The 23,238-nt window shown below is 48.3% G+C and overlaps 1 protein-coding gene across 1 annotated transcript in view; it reads right to left on the bottom strand.

Annotated features, from left to right (window-relative positions):
• The window catches only part of vwa8 (von Willebrand factor A domain containing 8), a 63,097-nt gene that overhangs the window by 22,287 nt on the left and 17,572 nt on the right, over window positions 1-23,238 (bottom strand). The window contains exons 19-36 of the mRNA XM_079732009.1: window positions 22,918-23,024; window positions 21,924-21,995; window positions 20,835-20,911; window positions 17,972-18,047; window positions 16,665-16,800; window positions 15,129-15,248; window positions 14,239-14,444; window positions 12,157-12,308; window positions 9,219-9,327; window positions 8,688-8,826; window positions 7,941-8,128; window positions 5,042-5,167; window positions 4,621-4,685; window positions 4,362-4,487; window positions 3,700-3,809; window positions 1,944-2,095; window positions 814-1,030; window positions 364-445 (exon numbers count right to left, since the gene is read on the bottom strand). Of these exons, the coding sequence (XP_079588135.1) occupies window positions 364-445; window positions 814-1,030; window positions 1,944-2,095; window positions 3,700-3,809; window positions 4,362-4,487; window positions 4,621-4,685; window positions 5,042-5,167; window positions 7,941-8,128; window positions 8,688-8,826; window positions 9,219-9,327; window positions 12,157-12,308; window positions 14,239-14,444; window positions 15,129-15,248; window positions 16,665-16,800; window positions 17,972-18,047; window positions 20,835-20,911; window positions 21,924-21,995; window positions 22,918-23,024 (2,260 nt within the window). The remainder of the gene's footprint in view (window positions 1-363; window positions 446-813; window positions 1,031-1,943; window positions 2,096-3,699; window positions 3,810-4,361; window positions 4,488-4,620; window positions 4,686-5,041; window positions 5,168-7,940; window positions 8,129-8,687; window positions 8,827-9,218; window positions 9,328-12,156; window positions 12,309-14,238; window positions 14,445-15,128; window positions 15,249-16,664; window positions 16,801-17,971; window positions 18,048-20,834; window positions 20,912-21,923; window positions 21,996-22,917; window positions 23,025-23,238) is intronic.

The raw sequence follows: 23,238 nt of genomic DNA, 5'->3' as shown, positions 1-23,238 counted from the left end.
TAAAATAAAACCAAATGCTCCTAAAAATGTATAAGTGTACCTGACAATGAAAGACATTAGTCACATCTCTTAGAACTGTTAGTGGCCATCTAGTTAGCCATCTGACCAGAACCTTCAACTTTGTAGCCATGCACTAAATGTTGGTATGAATGTGATACTTAAACATCTAACTTTATCTAACTATTAGTAGCCTACAGTCACAATTAAATAATACAGTGGCCCCAACTTTGTGACAGTTTTAATGACTTTAACAGTGCCTGAGGTGAGCATGTAGTAACGGCTCTGGCCACTCGATGGTGCTAACGGCCGTTATGTGTCACCCATAGACTATACAACATTATGTCACGGAAGTGGAGGGCTAACCTTGGGACTGGAACATATTTGAGCTTCTTCGAGTTCAAGTCTGTCACCTCCAGGTAGGCTGCTGTCATGGGAGGGGTGACGTCTGAGGGGCAAAATAGAAGTCAGGGAGTTAACAAGGGAACCACCTGTGGTTGGTGAAAGAAGATCCCAGCGAATGGTTGCATGAACCAAGACAGACGCTTATTTCCAGATACAAAACATCCACTGTGATGTGTGATAATGCTGAGAACAGCCATTTAACATGTGTGCAACCTGTTGGTTTTCAGGCCTGGGAATGAGGATCCTCGACAATGACATGTGTCCTTTGTGGTTTATCAGCAAAATGGACATCAACGGATTTATGATGATGATGTTTTTAAGTGTAGTGTTTAAGTGTTAAGTTATTTAACTGCTATTGCATGGGAAGAGTTTTCAGCAAGCCGTCTCATCCGAGGGACTCCAACCTCTGACCTTTGGGAAAGATGTCCTTCAGGGGCACCCTGGTGGGCGGGAGGGCTCGGACCACCTGATTGGCTGAGAGCAGGCCGATGCAGTTGCTGTGTTTGGCCGGGCCGGCGCGAGGGCTGCCTCCTCCTCCTCCCCGGAGGAAGAGACTCCCGGCGCCCTCGCCGCTCTTCACGTCCGACAGGTGCACGGGCCTCTTGAAGCTGTACACCTCGTTAGGAGACTGGGCAGGGAGGAATGAGGGAGAGAGAGGGAGGGAGAGGGAGGGAGGGAGAGAGAGAGGCATGGGGGGGGGAGGGGGAGAGAGAGAGAGAGAGAGTGGGAAGGGGAGAGAGAGAGAGAGAGATGGGGGAGAGAGAGAGAGAGGGATGGGGGAGAGAGAGAGAGAGAGAGAGAGGGAAGGGGAGAGAGAGAGAGAGAGAGGGATGAGGGAGAGAGAGGGAGAGAGAGAGAGAGAGAGAGGGATGGTGAGAGAGAGAGAGAGAGAGAGAGGGATGGGGGAGAGAGAGAGAGAGAGGCATGGGGGAGAGAGAGAGGGAAGGGGAGAGAGAGAGAGAGAGAGGGATGAGGGAGAGAGAGGGAGAGAGAGAGAGAGAGAGAGGGATGGTGAGAGAGAGAGAGAGAGAGAGTGGGAAGGGGAGAGAGAGAGAGAGAGATGGGGGAGAGAGAGAGAGAGGGATGGGGGAGAGAGAGAGAGAGAGAGAGGGAAGGGGAGAGAGAGAGAGAGAGAGGGATGAGGGAGAGAGAGGGAGAGAGAGAGAGAGAGAGAGGGATGGTGAGAGAGAGAGAGAGAGAGAGAGGGATGGGGGAGAGAGAGAGAGAGAGGCATGGGGGAGAGAGAGAGGGAAGGGGAGAGAGAGAGAGAGAGAGAGAAATTGTACATAAAAGATGACAAAAATCCTAGTGCAGGCATCTACTCTGACTCTGAAGAACCGTGCTTTATGGCTTGATCATTCGTTTGAGCCTCCATCGTGCTACACATCCACACTATAAGGCCCATCATAGTAACCATTGTCATCAAGTGTGGAGTAGTGGTGACGCAGTAATGGTGACAGTAATCAAGAGCCGCCATAAGAGACACGACATAGCAGTGACATCATAACGCTGACACTGTCGGCGGCGGCCCCTGTGCTCACCATCAGGTCAGGGAAGCCCACCACCAGCTGGGCGTAGGACCCCCCGTCGGCCACCAGCCGGTTGGGGGAGATGATCCTCTGGCCCAGAGCGGCGCTCAGGTTCTCGTTGGGGAGCTGGTCGGACGACACCATGTCAGGCACGCACGCCTCGCCTGTGTGGGGGCAGGGGGCGCAGAGGGGAGAGAAGGGGGATACACAGGTGAGGAGGCCGGAACAAGGAGGAGCACATCACCTTGAGACACACACGTAGACATGCACACACACGCACGCACACACACACACACACACACACACACACACACACACAGACGCACGCACTCACTCACAACCTAACCCACACACACCCAAATCCCCACCCACTCACACACAAACATATGCGCACGCACGCACACGCACACACACACACACACCTGACATCCATAAGCAGTGTCCCAGAGGAATTCCAACCAGTGTTATTGAACGTGTTTCATATATAGTGGTGTGGGTATAGGATTGACACTATAGAGGGATCACCAGCTGGCTGGCCTGTCTCAGCAGGAACAAACTAAATAATAATTCTTATTTAGTCAAGCCACCTCCCCATGTACTGGACACAACCACAGGGCATCCGACACACTAAATGTATGAGGCGTTGTAACTCCTTCAGCCTGGCTCGGTGGTGGAAGAGATTGAGTTGGTGTGAAAGGTTAGTATTGACTTGATAATAGGTCTGGGTTTACTTGGTGGCCTATTCTTTTGGGGCCGGGGGGTGGGGTCAGCCATCTTTCTGTCTGCATGTCTCCTTGTGTCCTGGCAGCGATGTAGACGTCATGTCTTTCTGAGGCCTCTGAATCCGGAAGTTCCTGTGCTAACGTTGCTTTTAGATTTTCCTTTTTAGTATCCATTGCGCAACAGTCTCGTGCGTGACTCGTACACTAGATGTTTATCAGCCGGAACGTGCTTCCTCCCCGAGCTGAAGCCTAACAGAACCTTCCGGCTAACTGTTTTAAATGAATTCCCTCTCAAACTACAGTTGTGAAACCTTGAACCCAGCTGCCCTTGCTTGGGAAAAGCAAATCATTCATTCATGGATACATGGAATTTGTGTTGCATAGTGACCAGGGAATTGTTGAAGAAAATCAACAGCTGTTGTTGATGTCAACTTTGATGTCAACTTTTTCATGTCTCTTTGTAAAGCTGTGAAATTGTATGTCTGGGAATGAGCAACCTGAAAAATATATATATATTTGACTGACCGCTGTTTGAAATTTCCTTAAAACCATATGGTATGAATGCATGGTAGTGGGATCAAAGGATTGCAGAAGGTACCTCAGTAACAATAATCCATCATACATCATATTATTTTCACTGTACTGCTGTGATCACTTCTCAGGCTTTATGGCTTTATGGAGGACCAGGCGTTTTGCTCTACTACCCCAAGTCTTTGGAAGGCCCTCTCTTTCCTTAGGAGGGCACTACAGTCCCTGGACTCAAGGCGGGGCCTAAAGTTCTTCTTGTATCGGAAGCCATTTGGTTAGCTTTAGTTAGCATTTTTTATAGTTCAAGCCCTAGTCTACAGCACTTTGAGATATCTTGAATGAAAAGTGGTTCATGAATACAATTTACTATAGTTATTATTAATACTAAAGAAAAACCTATGTATAAGGATGTAGCGCACTGATTAATAGGTTTCTTCTGTTAAAGCCAAATGAAAACGGATAAATCCTAAATTAATAAAAACCAAAGAACGACGGGGTCCACCGCGGGCGAGGCGTACCGGAGGTGGCGCCGTGACCGGCGCTGACGGCGTCCTCGCTGATGGTGTGGAGCTGACACACGCCAGAGTCCTCCGCTCCCATGTGCATGGGCTTGGTCAGGAGGAACTTCCTGTCAAACCACAACCACAATGCTAGCCACAACTGCTTTGATACGTTTAACTAGGCACATACAAATACATATACACACACACCCGCGTGAAGACAGGTAGATAATGATGATAACAACTCAAAGAACAAAAACAGAAAGAACTAAATACAGAAGAAAAATATACAAATGAAAACAAAAATACTAAATCAAACAAAATATTTTAAAAAGAGGAAGGGGCAGCAGCAATCAAAAGTCTATAAAGAGTATTCAGGAGATATTTTAAAGGTAGATAGAAAGATAAATATTAAGATTGATAGATAGATAGAAAGATAGAATTATAGATCGATAGATGCAACGATAGAACAAGGGAATGACAGATAGAGTGATATACATACAGATAGATGATTGATTATTAAGGGAGTTATTCTGGCCCTTTTGGGGGCTTGAGTCAGGTTATTTGGCCTGTTAAGCCCCTTGAGGCTGTAATGTGATTAAGGGCTATACGAACACAATTGAATTGAATTGAACAGATAGAAGGATATACAGAGAGTCCCGCAGGCAACATGTTCTTACTTGTTGCTGTTACTCTCTGTGAGCAGCCAGCGGTCCTCGGCCACCAGGTAGACGTCCTTCAGGTTAATGGGCAGGGAGATGGAGTGCACCTGGCCCTCCAGGACGTCCAGCACCTCCAGCTGGTTGCTATGGTCACACACACACACACACACACACACACACACACACACGCAGAAGGTAAGTTACATCAATCTCATAACAATATAAAAACATACGTAGTACTACGTACTACCAAATAGTACACTATATGTTTCCTTACCCATCCTCCTTGAAGAAGAGAAGCCAATTTTTGTGAGCAAATTCATGGCACATCTTATAGCTTGCCTGAAAATGACACAGAAAGCTCAATTAAACACCAAAAACACAAGGCTGATTTTGTGTTGAATTTGTCTTTCACGAGAGATGGAGATGGAAAAGGAACTGGCGGAAGGGAGGTAAAAATAACTTGTGTGTTAATAATGTTAACAGGGTGTTTGACGGGGGACATCAAAGTGTGTGTGTATGTGTGTGTGTGTGCTATGTGCGTGTGCTATGTGTGTGTGCTATGTGTGTGTGTTATGAACAGGCAGTACATGTAGGTTACAGGCAGTACATGCAGTGTAACCAACTCCTCCCTTGCGCTGCGTGTATGTGTGTGTGTGTGTGTGTGTGTGTGTGTGTGTGTGTGTGTGACCTCTGACCTGCTGCTCCTTGCTGCTGCTGCTCCACCAGTTGGAGGCCTTGGTGACGGGCGGCTCTGCGTCCGGGGACAGAACCAGCCGGCGCACCGCCCCGCTTCCCAGGTCCAGGTACAGGACCGTGTTACTCTTCAGGAAGACACACACACACACACACACACACACACACACACACACACACACACACAAATTGGAACCTAGAACTTATCCTGCCCCAACGGGACCATCCTATGCCTGTGTGTGTGTGTGTGTGTGTGCGTGTGTGTGTGTGTGTGTGTGTGTGTGTGTGTGTGTGTGTGTGTGTGTGTGTGTGTGTGTGTGTGTATTTCTGGTACAGCCACCAGATGGCGCTCATCTTTCACTGTACTCAGCAAGGAGGGATGCGCTCACAATATAAAAACAAATGGAAACGACGAGGGCCGTGGTCAATCTTAAACCGTCTCCCCGTGAACTCGGTCGGCCACTTTGTCGCACACAACTTCAGTACATAAGCACATCCCTCGTACTCTGTGTACGACCCTCGAGCATGTTTACACAGCGAGTACACAGACACACACAAAGTTGAAACGGCGACACGTCTCTGTGGTTTACCTTACGATGCGAGCGAAGGTCAGCCGCCACTGAGTCGAGGCAGAGCTCCGCCGCATTGTCGGCCAACATTACCGCTCGGATTTACGGGGCGCGTCTCGTAAACAGAGCCTAGCCAGCGACGGCCGTTCATCATTATCTATCGTCGTTAGTGTTATTTATAATTGCAACGACTGGCGCTTCGAAGACATAGCAACCGCCTCCATGGAGATAAACGGCCCCTTTTACCGTTAGTGGGGCTATTTCAATCTTACACGGTGCTCCATTTAAAACATTTATTTCAGATATGCAGTATAAAGGCAAGGTGTGTGTGTGTGTGTGTGCGCGTGCGTGTGGGTGCGTGCGGCATCTCCATGCCAAGTCTCCCAGTCATGACGCACTGAGCTTCATCTTCATCTGTCTTTTATGAGGGGAAGCTCTGGAGGAGCTTGTGTTAAACCCTCCCTCCTGAAACCCTCTCCTCTCTATCCCTTCCTCCCCCTTGGTTGCGGCCCCCGTCTCTGACACACAACACACACACACACCAGACATACAAACTGACTGAGCTAACTCATACAGAGAAGGTTCTGGAGCTCTGCGATAGATCCTGCCTTCGAGTAATTGTGCATGTGTGCAGAACATGCAGTGTGTGTGTGCGTGCATGCGTGCGTGCGTGTGTTTGAGCATGCATCTTATGATGGGTGATGTTTCATTCTGACAGACGTTGTCCTTTGAAGGCAATGAGGCTCTTCTCCCACACACTGTCGGCAGTGTGTTTGTGTGTGTGTGTGTGTGTGTGTGTGTGTGTGTGTGTGTGTGTGTGTGTGTGTGTTTGTGTGCGTGTGTGTGTGTGTGTGTTTGTGTGCGTGTGTGTGTGTGTATGTGTGTGGGGGGGTTGACGAATGATGCCAATCATCTTTGCGGTTTTGACATGTTCGGCAAATCTGTTAACCGACTCAGTTACAGAAACACAGTTGATCTTTCATTAAGGAACTACTAGTAGCCAGGTTTGTGTTGCAAGATAAATCGTAATTTGAAATTGAGCAGCAACGTCCGAATAAGGTCTTTCAAATCTGTGACTTGGCTCATTTGAGGTAAACGTTGTATTTAGGTTTGAAGAAACAATCAACCATGATGTGAATGCCGTCATGCTGACCCCAACTTCAACAATCGTCATGCAGAGAGAAGATGGATGGCATGAAACTGTTGGTTTTCCCGTAGTGTATTACGGGAAGGAGGGTTTTCCCAGCATAAAGAATGTGGTGAATTGACTGCGGCCAACAGGAAATGAATATAGGCCGAACTCCTTTACATGGAAATGCAATTTATTTTTGGCCACGGCAATGAGAACAGGTGCTTAATTTAAGCTTGCAAAAGGATGTGCGTACTTGCGTGTGTGTTTGTGTATGCGGGTGAGTGATCGACCAATCTCGTGTGTGTGTATGCCATTGCATAGTTTGGATGTGTGTGTTTGTGAGTGTTTGTGTCTGTGTGCGTGTGCGTGCGTGTGTATCGCTGTCATTCCCCCTGGGAGAGTGATGACCCATGATTGAACTGTATGATGTCTGGACCTCTTCATATTTAGACACAAGAAACGATGATATTTCGCTAAAGGTATTTTTAGAAGTCGTCTTGCCTAATATGCGCCAGCTGTAGAACTATTCAGGAAGGGGGCGGGGGGGGGGCTGTTAGAATTCATTGTTCATGTCGTTCCACTCCCTGCCCTCTCCTAATCTGGCTTTTTATGAGACAACTAAAATGGGGAGCAGAGGGGGCTTTAAACAAAAGCATACATTCACACTTGTGTGTGCATTCTTATTTGTGTGCGTGAAGACATCTGAAGTCAAGACGGCTTTTGATATTATGGATTTCATCTGCGCACACAGACTTTGCAGCTTGCTCGGCAATGTGTTGTTTGTGTGTGTGTATGTGTGCACACTGCGTGTGTTGTGTGTACATCTCTGATGGTTATTCTGTCTCTGCGAGTGTTTGTGTGTGTGTGTCTGTCAGTCTGTCTGAATGCGTGCATGTATCTGTGTCTGTACGTGTGCATGTGTCTGTTCATGTGCACGTGTCTGTACGTGTGCACGTGTCTGTGCCTCTGTGTGTCTGTACACGTGCATGTGGCTGTACGTGTGCACGTGTCTGTACGTGTGCACGTGTCTGTGCCTCTGTGCGTCTGTACGTGTGCACGTGTCTGTACGGGTGCACGTATCTGTGCCTCGGTGCCTCTGTACGCGTGCATGCGTCTGTGCGTGTGCACGTGTCTGTGCCTCTGTGCGTCTGTGTGTGCGCGTGTCTACCGCCTCAGCCTGTGTGTGTGCCCTCCACAAACCTGCTCCTCATGCAGCACCACCTGCCCGTCCAGGGGGCTTCCCAGGGGGGCGATGGTGATGAAGGGCTGCCAGACCCCGCTGATGGTCCTGGGGAAGACGTCGTAGAGCTCCATGCAGTGGACGGTGTCCCCGCGCTCCTTCATGGAGAACAGCGACACGGGGTTACACGTGGCCACGTACAGCGTGTCTGGAGCACAGGGGGAGAGTGGTACGTTGTGGTGAGCCCAAAGCAACACACAGTGAGATTTCCCATGCACAGTTGTACCGCAACGCAAACGTTTCTTTTTTTTTATTTCATATTGTTCGAGGACTTTAAAAAGTGATACAAATTTTAAAATGGCATGAAAGTGGATTTTCTCCTGTCACGTTGAGTAATTACAACAGCGTTTTAGTAACGGTTGGATCACCGTAGCCCATTCATTTGCAAGTCCTGCCGTTTTCCACATGAATGGCAGTGAATGGCGCTTAATGACGGTTACTGAATCGAGCACCGTGATCGCCTTTGACCTCAAGCTTGTTTCACACACTGGGACTCTTCAGTCACAGAGACATATTCAAATTACAGCAATGGGGTCCTTGAAGTGAAAGTGCTCCATCTCAAAAGGTATTTCATTTGTATGAACTGCAAAATCTGGTCCGCTCATTCCGGCTATTATCATATCAACCTGGAAATTGACACGAAACCGAACACAAACTGATTTCACAGCTACGTGTGTGTGTGTGTGTGCGTGTTTGTGTGTTCTCACCGTCCTTGGTGGCCACGTCACAGATGATGTTGACCTCATTCATGGGTAGGTGCCAGTGGGCCTTCTCCTCACTGAAACTCAAGGCCCGGCTCTCCTGCCTGTCACAGGGGTAGCCCTGCACCCGCAGATACACCGGCCCCTGACACACACACACACACACACACACACACAGGGAGATGACGAATGATCTGGATTTGGATGAAGTGCCTTCAATAAAGTAAAACATAAGAGTTGGAGTTAGTATATCGGTTGTGCCTGCACCTGTATGGTTGTGTGGTTATGTGTGGGGAGTTCTGATGAAGAAGCTTGGATAGTGGACAACCATTTTAAACATGCTTGTCAGTAGTGGAGGGAAGGCGGAATCAGGTGAGTGGGGACCTGCCCCTCAACTGCTAATTGTTGACAATAATGTGTGACATGCGCAGGCAACGCAGCATGACGTTTTTATACGCATATTTATTTCTAAACTAGCCCGGAGAGGCTTGAGGATACCGGTGTGTTTGATTAAAGGCCCCATCTGACTGTAATTACCTTCACGTCTATCCGTCGGGTCTCGGTGGGGCAGAGGAGCTTGCGGCGGGCGTTTCCTCCCTGGTTGATGGTCCAGTGGCCTGACATGGTGACCTCTGGCAAGGGCAACCTGTCACATGTAGACAATCATTCTCATCAGCAGAGTTGTGCCACGGGCGCATGTCGAATGAGGCGATTACACATCTGTGCGTGTCCATGTGTGTTGGGTTTAAATAATGGACGATAGGCAGATGGTAACTTAAAACCTGTTTGTGTTTTTTTGTTTAGCGCAAGGACGCGAGTCAAGCGGGTTTTGTTTATTTTTTAGCTAATCGTAAAAAGTTACTTTCACTCACGGCATTCGAATTCACCAAGGAACCATTTTTGGACTCCAGACGCCTTTAAATGTTTACAGATGGAATCTGCCCTGTTTTTGTATCCTCCACACACAGGAAAAAGTCCAGGAAAGACTCCCATTGAACCCGCAGACTGAAGAACATCTCGCTCATGGGTGTGGGAGACATGTGTATGTGTATGCGTGTGCACGTCTCGATTCCCCACCCGGCTTGTTGCGTCTGGCTCCCTGTGCACCGGCCCCTCCCTGTGAGAGGGAGGCTCAACACCCGCCCCAGACCATTATTACAAGCAGGTGGGCCAAGGGATAAAGCACAACCGCAACACTAAGATATTAAGAAGGAACTCTGGAAGGCCCCGAATAAATATACTCTCTGTACAAATAAATATAATAAAAAAACGAGAGCCGGATTTGGAAATCAAGACGGCCATGGGTTGGTGGATGATTCATCACCGGAGGTGGGTAATGCACTCATCTCATACGTGGAGATCCAGATGGCTGAATTAAATACAGTTTATAAGAGGATTCAAGTGTCTATTTCAGGTGATGCATGGGAGAGTGTCACAAATCATCTTATTCCTAACTGTTCAAGGAAAATAGTTGTTTCTTCCCCTGTTCATGTTCACACAAGGAATACAATAAATGCGATATTTCTAATACAGTTAAAACAAATTCACAGGAGACGGAAGAAACAAATATTTTCCTTTATTGTCAACAGACAGAGCTGTACATAATCAGGGGACTTGAATCAGTCCTTTCCTGCCTCATGCAATGTAATCCTGCATGATGACCGTCCTACAGTATGAAATGTAATCCTACAGAGGATGAGAACAATCCGGCACAAGTTGTGCAGACTTCATTGAAGCCACATGTTTTGCTATGTTTTGGCCAAACCAATGCCCTTTCAATAATGATACTGATTCAATAATCGCTATACTTAACATAAAATCAAATAAAAAGGTTAAAATTAGGTATTTAATTCCATACATTACTTTTAGAATCGTTAAAAATAACTTAAAGATCCCATGGCATGCTAATTTATGAATGCTTCTATATAGCTGTTAGTGGGCCCCTAATACAGTACGTTCAAGAAATTCAGCCTTGGTGCATATTTACAGCCATTACGAGCCAGTCCCACAATGAGATACACAAACGTGCCGTTTTTTAGAGGGGGGGTCATGGTGGAGGGTGGGCTTGTGGCCCTGAGCAGCGTGCGGCCACGGTGTAAATATTCTAGAACACTCCGGGTGCTCTGGCGGGAGTCCTGGAGCTCTATATCTCAATAATATCATATTATACATAGATATCTAGATCATATAATATATATTATCACAGCCAAATTATCACGGCCGCGATTGTCTCCCTCCGGAGCCCCGCTGCCCGCTGCCGAGGCCCCACCGCCTCGGCAGCGGGGCTCCGGAGGGAGACAATCGCGGGCAACAATGCCTTTCTCCTCCATGTCATGGTTCTTGTGCTTAAGGAAGTCAAAGCCAAAGTTCCTTTCCTCCAATTCCATCTCCACCATGGCTGAGATAACCCCCACTACGAGTCTAGTTGTGGAAATACCAGAGACGTCGGAGAACGTTCTCCGACGTGTTATGTGCCATTGCACCAACAGCAGAACGGTTATCCAAATAACAAAGAAGTGTACAACACTTGCGTTACAGTGTGCGTATTCACATGTGGCGCTTGCATGGTCGTAGCTCATTGGTGGGCCAAAATCTCTGGGCGGCCAAGGCAGAGATAGGGGAGGCAACATATGTCATTGGAGGCAACAACAACATATGGGGCCCAATTCGAAATCGGAGCGTCTGAGCTTTCATTTTTCCAAGGCGGAGCAGGATACCTAGTGCTCGTTTTATACCTAACGTAATATCTAGCCACGTGGGGACCATAGGCAGGCTGGAAGGACTTATATTAATGGAGAACATTTTCATACCATGGGACCATTAATATTTAATTTAATTAATAAACAAATCGGCGGTACCAACAATTAGTCTAGAGTGGTTTAAATTCTCTATAAACCTAACGTGGATCAGAACTGATCACTCCATGGAAGTGGAATATTACTGTTGCCTTCAGTTAACAATCTAGCTAGTTCCTCCTAGAGATAACATGGGTCCTCCTAAGGTAGAATGAGTCTAGAGTACACATCAGGGGTTAGTGAACGCACCCTTTGCCTCGTGGCCTTGAGGCCTTGAATCTCCCATTAGCAATATGTTCTTATGAGGTATATAATGGAGCCAGGTGGTCTGGCCAACGATGATCCTCCCCGGATCCGCAGCCATAGTTAGTGTTTGTGTGTTTGTGTTGGCTACATAAAACACGTTGCACACCTTTCTCATCAACTCCCTTTGGAAACCGGCTTGACTGAAATACGATCGCCTAAACAGCTCTGCGTTCATGATCAACATCAAGCACGGCAAGTTCTGTGTTTGACTCTCTCTCTGTGTGTGTGTGTGTGTGTGTGTGTGTGTGTGTGTGTGTGTGTGTGTGTGTGTGTGTGTGTGTGTGTGTGTGTGTGTGTGCGTCTCTCTGTGTGTGTGTGTGCGTTTGGGTGTGTATCTGTGTGTGTCTGTGTGTTCCTGCCGGTCTCGGTCTTACTCCTTGGCCAGGCTGACAGAGGTGGGCTTGGCTCCGATGGGGATGCCGTGCTTGTGCAGCGCCTCGATCAGGACGTCCCGCATGTCCTTGTTGTACGAGTCAAAGTCGAAGACGTTGCGCACCACGTTGGCCAGACCCTCCTCGGGGAACTTCTGCAGAAAGGAACCAAACAGGAAGAGGGTGAGAGAGGGGAAGGGAAAGAGAGAGGAGGGGGGAGGCCAACGAACACTGTGGACCCAGAACAAGGGAACAGGGATTGAGGAGAATGGGGAAGGGAAGGGAGACGGAGAGGATGGATGAACAACACAGAACAGATTTAGAAAGAGGGAGATAGAGAGAGAAGGAGGGGAGTGGCAGCGGCGAGAGAGCTAACAACATTTACAATGCCAACAGCAGTGTGTGTGTGTGTGTGTGTGTGTGTGTGTGTGTGTGTGTGATTGTGTGTGTGTGTGTGAATTAGCGTCATGCCATGACAAACGGGAGTGATTTTGTGGCTGGTGCCGGGCATCAGCAGGGGAAGTCAGAGCGGAATAAAGGGATCCTTAAAGCGGGCTCATTCATTCTCTAGGGCTCGCTCTCCTCAGGCCTGAAGCTCCATCACAGCCTGCTGTTTCTCTCAATCACTCCTGAGAGCCTGCTCCCACAAAAAATGCCTTCAGCCGCTGGTGTCCTCGCATGTGTGCTTATGATGATCCATTATCATGTCCAAAAGGCCAATTTGGAGGAAAATGTATTATGAGAGAAAGACAGACGGCGACAGAGAGTGACAGTAGGAATAGAGCCCTATTACTATTGAGAAGGGTCAAAGTTAGGCTCATAATTTTCAATGTCCCGCACCTACTGTGCTGCAATAAGCATACGCCACAGTTAATAATGTCCACCACTAAATATGATCTATAAGGCGAACAACAGCACATGTACCCTCTACAAGATGACATAATGTCATGGATAAATCGTGCTCCATTGAAGACCACTGCTACATGGGCAATATTTACAGCTTGGAATCACATCAGGGGAAGATTGAACTCTATTGATCCGGGGGGGGGGGGGGGGGGGGGGGTGCGATGACAAACCTGTGCATTTACTCACTGCCCACATGTGATATGATAGTTATAGGCCCTCTGGCAGCCCCCTTAATCTCCACACACAACCACACACACAGATCCCAAACCCTGAAGAAGTGTCGGCTATTTCCACTTATCGTTTTAGAGCCCCGCTAAATGAGCTGGTGTGTGTGCTGCCCGGGTGGCCGATCTATAACAACCCCACCCATCCATCCCCCTCCACCCACCCAATCTCCCATCCCCATCTACCTGGTGATTGATGACGGGAGGTGGGAGGCCTTTGGGGAAATCTAGCGTACAGGTTGGACGACATGCCTCATATTATTGATCTATGATCTGCTCTTTCTTTCCCTCTGTGTTCCGCTCACCCAAAGTGCTGCTGTCCTGGCTCGCTTGCTCTTTTTAATCTAAAAATAATACATCTCTCTATATGTATATAGTTATATCTACCTAACAGCTGGTACACTAAGATCAGGGAGAAATATATCTTTATATATATCAAAATATATATCAAAATATTTGATATATTCATTATATTTCATTTGCGATTAGTTTCACACCGCGATTTTCACATGCTGTCAGTTTCATAGCAGTGACCATTAGAAGGAGAATTCACGCTCTATACATGTGCTCGTCCTCATCGCCTTTTCACTATGCCCGTTTACGTTGATAATGGTGCACAAACAGAAGGAAAAGACCATCATGTCTGGGTGGCTGAATGTTGTCCGTGCTGAAGCTAGGAGGCGGTCTTGCCTCGGATGAAGCAAGGTGGAAATAAGGAACTGTAATGCATTACCTTTGTGACGTGTGTTTGCCTACGGCTCAAAGCCCACCGACTCTGAATTTCGGATCACATTTTAAGCGGACCCCAAAACAAGTACAATCAAAGAGTTGTAGCCTATAGTGAAGCCCATTGAGCGTATATGTAGCACGACAATGCAGTTTGACTTGGACTCAACACCCGCCGTGGAGCAGACACCACTGTGCCGGAACGTGCACACTCCCGCGTCGTGTTCACCTGCAAGTGCTTGACGACGTTGACCACCTCCCTGGTGGAGTAGGGGTAGGTGATGGTGCCCTGGTCGGCCATGGAGCGCAGCTCCCCGAAGGCCGCCACCAGCTTCTGGAGGGTGGCCTCAGGCACCTGGGGGCCGTACTGCCTCAGCATGGCCAGCTCCGCCTGTGGCTTGGGGTTGTCAACGGCGTGGCAGCTGAAGATGTCCCCTGAACATGGGAGGCCAATCCACAAGTAAGTTGTCAGTTCCCCACACACACACAGCTTATTGCCTTACCCGCCCGGGCCCCGGTTGCCTAGCGACGCAGGCTTCCTAGCTTCCCCCCCTAAAATCCCCTAGATTGACGAACAGCAGGTGATGCAGGCTTGTTGTCCAAGCATCGAGTGGATCCCGTCTGTATTGATGCGAGCTTGGCCAAAGCCCCAGAGGAAAGGACTGCTGGGGGGTAAGGGGGGGTCGATCATCAGGGGATGACCTTGCCCTCTAGAGAAGGGCACCGATATTGAGAGACACAGTGGGTCACCAACAGCTCTTTCTTGGGGGCTTTGGCCACAACTAACTCTACTACATTGCTCAGTGTGGAGATGAGTTGAGTTAAAGAGGGGCTTTGCTGGTGACCGGTCGCTGCCCTGAGTCTCCTGGGCAGACAATTTTGATAAGCATTACTGGGACTGGGTCTAACAAATCCTTTTGTAGACTCTTTTGTGCACAAATATGAAAAAAACATCCTTACACGGGAATGGATTGAGAAAGAGGCAAAAGATTTCCCTTGGGCTTTTTCATTCTATTCTACATTACAATAACATCCAACACTCTTCTTTAGCTGTAGCTTCTTTAGGGACACATGGTATAGACGATGTGACTTGTGAACGTGCATGGTTGGGCTTATTACCTAGAGAGCCAAAGAAGTCGTTCCCCAGGAAGGGGAAGCCCGGCCGGTTGGCCAGGACTAGCATCCTGAAGTCTGGGTGCATGGGGATGACATTTGGCCTTGCCTGGACCTCACGCGGGTCTACAAGATGGGACAGAAGGAATCACACACATGAAATTTGGTTTCATGAACCAAATGGAAATCTTTTTCAGAAGCTTGACTATGGTACATGGTCTTCTTTAAAGGTTACCTATTAAACCACCAGGTGTGAGTTTGATTAGCCATTACAAGCCGTTTCGAAAATCGGCCTCTTCTGACATCACAAGTGGGCGTGTCTACCTAGATGGTGCTGGATAGATCAGTCTACCAGCCTACCCAGTGGACTGTAGCAAACGTTGCTCATCTATCCGTCATACATCTAGGTGGACACACTAACTTGTGATGTCAGAAGAGGCTGATTTTCAAAACGGCTTGTAATGGCTAATCACACTCACACCTGGTGGTATAATATGTCACTTTTAAGAGACACGCTTATCGACACCACAGTATACCCAATAAAATAAATTCATTAACAGTTTTGGATTCAGTTCTCTACCAAAGAACGAGCCTAGTATCCACAAAATAATCCTTATTGTGGTACAAAGCTAAAGATAAACATAAGTAATATACACTAAACCCAATTGTGTACTGAAACACAAAACCAATAAGTTGAATGGCAATTTGTAATCAGAGCTAAAAATAGACTTTATTTTTAACCATGTATGTAATTTGCCATCAACAATTTGGCAACAGGTTCAATCTCATTCTCTCTCTCACTGCGCAGAAATAACCCTCTTGATTACCACCTGGATCCCTGCTTCCCTACCGCTACAGCTTCCAGGCTGATGGAAAGTTGAACCCCAGCCACTTTACACCAAACCCCCACATCCCACTTGTCCCTCCTCTTACATGTTATCATTATTTTTACTATCCAACTTGAGCACTCTGGTTGGAAGCGCGCAAAGTAAGAGTCCTAATAGCTTCGCTGACGTCCACCACCTGATGGCCTGTGTTTACATTCCTTCGGTAAGAGAATGCCTTTAACTAGTTGATCAGTCTATGTGTGTCTCTGTGTGTGCGTGTGTGTGTGTGTGTCTGTGAGTGCGTGTGCGTGCAGATCTATTGGTTTCTGTCCATAAAGGCTTTTATCCTAATCCTTCAGGACCCCAGGTGCCCATGCTGCCACTGCATGTGCTTGTCCTGGGGGACATCTAATCTTTTGGGCATCTACCTAATGGCCACACACCTTTCCCTCCTGTGAAAAACCCCGTCGGGGGACACGTCTCGGTGTCTCTGTCTGTGTCTCCCTGTTTATGTGTGTCTTCGTGTGAATGCATGTGTGCATGTTTGTGCATGTACGTGTGTGCGTTTAGTGTGTGCGTGTGCGTCTGTGTGTGTCCGTCTGCGTGTGGGTCTGTGTGTATGTGTGTGTGTGTGTCTGCGCGCGTCTATGTGTGTGTGTGTGGGCTTCCAAGTATGTGCGACTGTGTGTGTGTGTGTGCGTCCGTGTGTGTGTACCTGAGACGATTCTGCGCCCGTCGGCCAGGATCATCTCCCCACTCTCCACCAGGGCCTTCAGGATGCATGTGACGTTGGTCGGCGCCTTGTCAGCCTCGTCGATCACCAGGATGTGGCCCAGCTTTGCCGCTTTCACCTAGCAACACATGCACAACAACACTCGCTAAGGCACAACCTGCTAACCACATAGGCTATGGCTCCATTTGTTTCCAAACTGTGGAACTATGCTTTATGTCATTCTCTCTCTCTTTCTCTCTCTCTCTCTCTCTCTCTCTCTCTCTCGCTCTCTCTTTTCCAGTCTCTCTTCACTCTCATGTTTACAAAGACATAACCACCATAAAATGTCCTTTTATTTTGAATCACAGCCACCTATCTATCAGTCCACCATCACCCATCATCGACACAGATGGACCAATGTATTTCTAGAGCTCTTTTTACTAAACGGGTCTTATTATAACTGTACGCGCTCCCACCAGTACCACCGAAGAACAAACCGTGAACTAGTTTTCTAGGGATCGCAGGGGTATAATGGCTCCGGATAATTTCGATGATAGATGCCCATGGGACACCAGGGTTGATTAGCTAATGAGCCAGAGACGGAAAGAGAGCGAGAGAGAGAAACAGCGGGGAAATGGGAAAAACGACCGTAGAGTACATAGTGACTGAGAGCAGGAGGAGAACGAAGACAGTGGGGAGGTGTGCAACTCTGTCCTCATTTGACACGCCGAGGCCTCAGTAAGAACAGCCCGGTGGAGAAGAGACAGAGGGAGAAGCGTATCCTATTTGCTCCATGCAAATTGTATCCGTCTTCCGTCCAGGAGTACAAATATGCAAAGCAGACGGGAGGGGAGAGGGGGAGGGGGAGAGAGTGAAGGGAGAGCGAGAGAGTATGCAGAGAAATCGTTCAAGCTCTCTGGCTTATGCGAGTCCTATTCCGATGACATCCACAGTAAATGTCAGAGGAGTGACTTGGAATAACTTCAAAAACTAGGTCATACCTCACCCTCCATCTCCCCCTCCCTGTTATCCTCCTTCGCTTGCTCCCGCATCACATTATTTTCCCAAAGTTGCCGGCCTCACACAATATCTACTCCTCCATGACAACCGGTTTCTGGCTAAAGGCGAAACGGGGCTGACGCAAAGCAAAGGGTATTGCACCGTTACGTGAACGCAGAGAACCCAGAATGACCGCTTTGACAGTCCGCCCTCCAACAAATAGTGTTGCGTTTTAATAGTTCGGAGATTGTCCTTTTTATCACAGCAGTGTTTGTGGGTGTGTGTGTGTGTGTGGGTTGTTGCTAACTGACCAGCGGCGAGTCGTCGTACACGATGATGCCGTCCCGGACGGACGTCTGCATGGTGAGAGTCTGGACCGTGGTGTCTCTGGAATTAGATCACATTTGCAGGGGTCAGACGCTGCAATCCTTTCACACCCTAAAAAGGTTGTTTGGGGGACAACGACAAGGGTTTGGGAGTACAAAAAAAAACAAAACATGATGGATTTGGCAAAAAAAAGGAACTTCAGAAATCTCGGTAATCTTCTCTGTAACCCGTGTTTGACAAACCTGCGTTATACCAAAATAACATTCAAGGCTCCTTAGTTTCTGTTATAATAAGCGTATTGTTTAATAGACTATACCAATTTAAGAGCGTGCCCAACTTAAAGATGACTGCTCCGTAAGTATATGTTCAGTAAGATCGACTTATTGAACATTCACTCCGCTCCAAACTTATTTACACCAATAAGTCGCAGGTATTATGAAAATGGTTGGCATTTTTTTTATGTTATGTTGTTCGCAACGCTTAATCAACTTGCCTGCTGAACTCCCGAAAGGCTTTGATAAAATATGAATGCATCAGACATGGCACTTTGGCAAGCATCTTAGCGTTAGTCATTTGATCCCATTATATCAAACATGACATGCCCTGCGTGGCGTCTGTGGCTCGACTGGTGTCTCAGATCATGGGTGGATCTGAAACCCACTGACTTCCTCCGAACAGCACTTACGTGAGCCTGATCGATTGATCGTAGAGTCTTTCAAATTTCAGCCGACCGATATTCCCTTTTTTTGACCTTAGCCCTATTGATTAGCAATTACAAGCCTTTCACAATTTACCCTCTAGTGACATCACACGTGGGCCTGTGCAACCAGATGCACGATGGGATAGACCAGCCTACCCGCTGGTTAAAACCCTTGGTACTTGAGTAGCCTGATCTATCATTCATACATCTGGGTGGACCCACACACACACACACACACACATGTGATGTCACTACAGGGTCGATTGTGATATGGAACGTAACGGCTAATCCACATCACACCTTGTGGTAAAATAGGGGACTTTTAATACTCAACTAGCAGAGAAAAGCCTGGTAGAGAGGGCGGGACGGGGGACAGGGGAGGGGGGGGGGGGGGGGGGGGGGGGAGATGCCCCAGTTAACTCAGACTGCTGGCCAAGGTCTCTATCTCTCTCTTTTCTCTTATTCTGAGCCACATCTCTGTAGGCCGCCCGCCATCACAGGACCCCCTGGGGCGACGCTGAGCTGATCCAAATTCTTTCTTCACCCGGTGCTAATATTAGCCTCTAAACAGGCCACAGCCGCCCCCCCGCCCACACACCCTACGACGCCCTGTCCCGATCCACTTTTGACTTTCCCAAACACTTTCGAAAAACTAATACACACACCCACATACACAAATAAACGGAACTAGGCATCCATGTGTGCATACGTCCAGATGTTTAGAGGCCAACTAAGAAGCAGAATGCATAGGAACTGGAGCCTCATTCCCTGCAGTCCTCTTCCTTGGGGGGGGGGGCAGAGGTCAAGGCACGATATCGACAAATCCTTCCTACAGCCAGCATAGATTGAATGCGAGATGGACGCCCGCGCTTATCTGACTCCGTCATTTAACTAAGGAGAGAGGCGGGCGGGGAGAGGGGGGGGAATTATATTGCTGTCCTGTCTGCTTGATGCCGCCTGGTGAAGACCACCAATCAGGCACTACGGAATGACGGGTGTTAGAGGGTCACTTTGTTGCACAGGGGTCAATATTCACAATCAGTGCCTGTGATTTAAAGCCTAGGATGCTAACGTTCCACGTGGACAGATTGAAGGCTAATCCTTTATGCTGGACATGCCACACGTCACATATACACAGGACATGCACTTCTGTGTTTATGTATATATATATATATATATATATATATATATATATATATATATATATATATATATATATTTTCACATTTTCCCTCTCCTGCAAACTGATTGTTTTTTGTGTTGATGTAGATTCGGTCATGTGGTCAATTTGAGAGATTAACAGGTAAACCAGTATTTTATCGAGAATAAAAAATGCATTGTTGAAATATGGGGTACAATTCATACCACAGTCCAACGTCCCTATGTCAAGTCCTGAACATCATTCAACACTGTGGGGCCGTAACATTTCATCCTGGTGTCTGTAAAGTCCTTGTCTCCAGTGAAATTCGGCACATCATATTTCTGAATTTCTACGTAGCTACAGCACGTCAACATGTTCTTGGTGCTGGCTGAGCAGACGGTTGTTTATTCTGAATAGTCCCCTAACGCTACAACAACAACAACAAAACCACCACAGACACATAGTGAGACTGTGCGTCACATCAAAGAGAGGCCTCTTCATATTGCCCGTAAATGGCCGAGCTCCTCTTATAGGTGATGATCTACTTCAGGTTTATAAAAGGAGAAAATGACTGCAGACACCATTACCTCAGCCAGGCATGCAATCCACTGACTAGGGTGGATGGGGGATGTTGATGGGTCACTGACTAAGTATGCATGTGTTTCACAAGCACAGAAAACAAGAAGGGCTCAGTGTGAACACAGCAGCAACAACCCCATGTTTCAGTTAAAACTCAAACACGATGCGATTAATACCAATTGTGAGGGTTCGAAGAAGGAGGGGGGGGGGGTGTGTGTGTTATCACCATGGTAACGACCAGTGGTGACAACCTACATCAACTTGGGATAGTACTTGTTGAGCTAGTAAATGTTGTTTATCTCTATATTCTTTATGAATTGCCTAACCCTCAACAACATCAACCGCTGCGCTGGTGTTAGCCCTCTGTCGGTGTAGATGTACCTTCGACTTCACCAAAAGAACGGCACTCAGGGGGGTTCTGTTGTACCTGTGGAGCTGCAGGTACTCCCTGGGACGATTCAGGAGATGCAGGAAGCGGTCAACCACTTTGTTCTTGCCCACGCCCTGCAAACACACACACACACACACACACACACACACACACACACACACTTGGTTCAACGGTGACACTCGAATGCAACTGAATCGGCACCAAATGGAACCGCACTGCTGGGCTTGTTGCCGTGGCGCCCGTTCAGCCAGAGGCAGTGGGGCACTGATGCTTCTAGCGGGCCGCTGACGGACTGGCGTTCTGACAGGAGACGGGCTCCCACTCGTTTCCCTATGGAGACGGCCACCAGGGAGACAGCTGCTGACCGTCTGTCTTTGCGCCCCGTCGGTCTGTTTACCTGCCGGCCAGTCCGTCCGTCTGTCAGCCTGTTTGTTTGTCCATCGACCGACCGCTGTGTTGTAAACCGCTGTGACAGCCCCTCCTGGCCACTGCACGCCACCCACACATGGAGCCCCACTCAACACTCACGAGACAGAGATCCACGCAAGTGGGTTTCGCCACAAGCATGCATGCACGCACACACGCACGCATACGCACACAAACACCTAAAGTGTTTGTGTGTGTGAGTACAGGACACCTCCAACTCTCTCCCGCCTCAACAAGCCCTTAATAGCCAAGAGAAGGGGCCGGTGCGCCCCCTTGGATTGGGGACCAGACCCCCACCCCCTCCACCCAGTCAGCTGCGCTAGAGGCGGAGGGAAGGGGGGGGGGGGGGGGGGTGAAATGTGCGCAAGCAGACCTCATTTCATAACCTTCCTCCTCTCCCCATGCAGGGCTGTCAGCGGTGGCCTACTTCCACAAGCCTGCTAAAGAATTTCTAGAGATGGGCAGCCTGCTATGTGTGCTAACCTCAGCCGAAGCCCTCTTACGGGATAAAAAATAGAAGCAGGACAACACTCAAATCCAACCTATTCATTAGGGGTTTCTCTTATTATTACACATGTTCAGTCCCATTTGGGGAATTTCAGAATTTTGCTCTTCCTAGAGACCGAAGGAGATTTATTTCATTCAAATTCTAAATCTGGAAAATAAAGGGTTTTAAATGACAAGGCTCCGCCCACTCACCTGGTTTCCGACCAATAGAAGGTGTTCCCCTAGCAGGAAGTCTTTCAGCATGTCCTCCATCACCATCGTGTGCTGCGGAGACAACCAATCGCTGTTCATGTACCGGCTGACAAACACTTTTAATGGGTTGCAGTTTGACAGAGACCTGGTGGATTTGTTCCTGGCCTACATGGCCAATGTGCTGAAATAAAATAAATAAATACAAAAATGGGCCAACTCCCTCTCTGAAGGTAACTTTCAGCGACACAACATCTGGTTTGGGGGTAAGCAGAAACTAGGAACTGCTTATTTTGCTTCTTTCTCGTACAGTTTGCATCCAGGATGTCTCTGCGTAAACAACTAAAAACAGGTCACCCAGAAATGGGCCAGGCGGTAAAAATAATTCCACCCCTTTGCCTGTGCCCCATCTCTGCCTCAATCTTGCTCCCTCTGCCTCTCTCTCTCCTTCCCTCCCTCCCTCACATACTCCAGGGGCCAGGTTTATCTATCCATCCACACGTCTGGCCCTCTGCAGCACTGGAGTTGATTGGCAGGGCCGGCGGCGGGGGTTTGGCGGCAGACTAAGACTGGCGTCCTGTGGGACGGCGGTGAGCGTACGAGGACCGCCCATCAGAGACGTCGCCCTTCCACCCCCCTGGGGGGGGGGGGGGGGGGGAAATGTCACAACCATGCAATTTCTCATTCCACCCGAGCTCCCTTGTCCATCAAACGACTAAGGAATAGTATGGTGAGTTAATAAATACATCGCTAAATACAGTAATTTAGTTATTATAAAAAAAGCTATATAATTAACTATTTCAATCAGAGAGAGAACAGAGTGTCAGACACGGAGCCGGTCCCTATTTTGGGGAAAAGGTTGACACCGCCCTAGAAAGGGAGTTTGGTCATGTGACTGGTGGAACTGCCATGACGACAGCAAGCAACCCAACTCTATGTTGGCGGGGCTGTGGATCAGGGACGTGAAGAGACGGCCGTAGCGAGCTTCTACGCTCACCTGCTCGTTGTCGTAGAAGAGAACGTCGGGGACCTTCATCTTCTCCCCGGGGCTGTAGATGGGAGCGGACACACTGCCAATGGTCAGCACACCGTCCTCCACCGCACCTGAAGGGACCCACACAGAGGCCCTCAATGGCACTGACACCATTTGTGTGTGTGCGTGTGCGTGTGTGTTTGCGTACGTGTGTACAACTGATTGGCGAAAGTCATATCATCACGTGAATTGTTGTTTTGCATTAAGCGATAATGAAGAAATGCGCAGAACTTCAAATCATTTGAGATGAGGAAAAACCTCAACCAGCTGCTTGCGAGACATTGG

This window comes from Pollachius pollachius (assembly GCF_949987615.1).
Source record: "Pollachius pollachius genome assembly, chromosome: 3".
NCBI classification, from domain to species: Eukaryota; Metazoa; Chordata; class Actinopteri; order Gadiformes; family Gadidae; genus Pollachius; species Pollachius pollachius.
The sequence above is the reverse complement of the archived record's forward strand: the minus strand, read 5'-3'. Positions and strand labels throughout refer to the sequence as shown.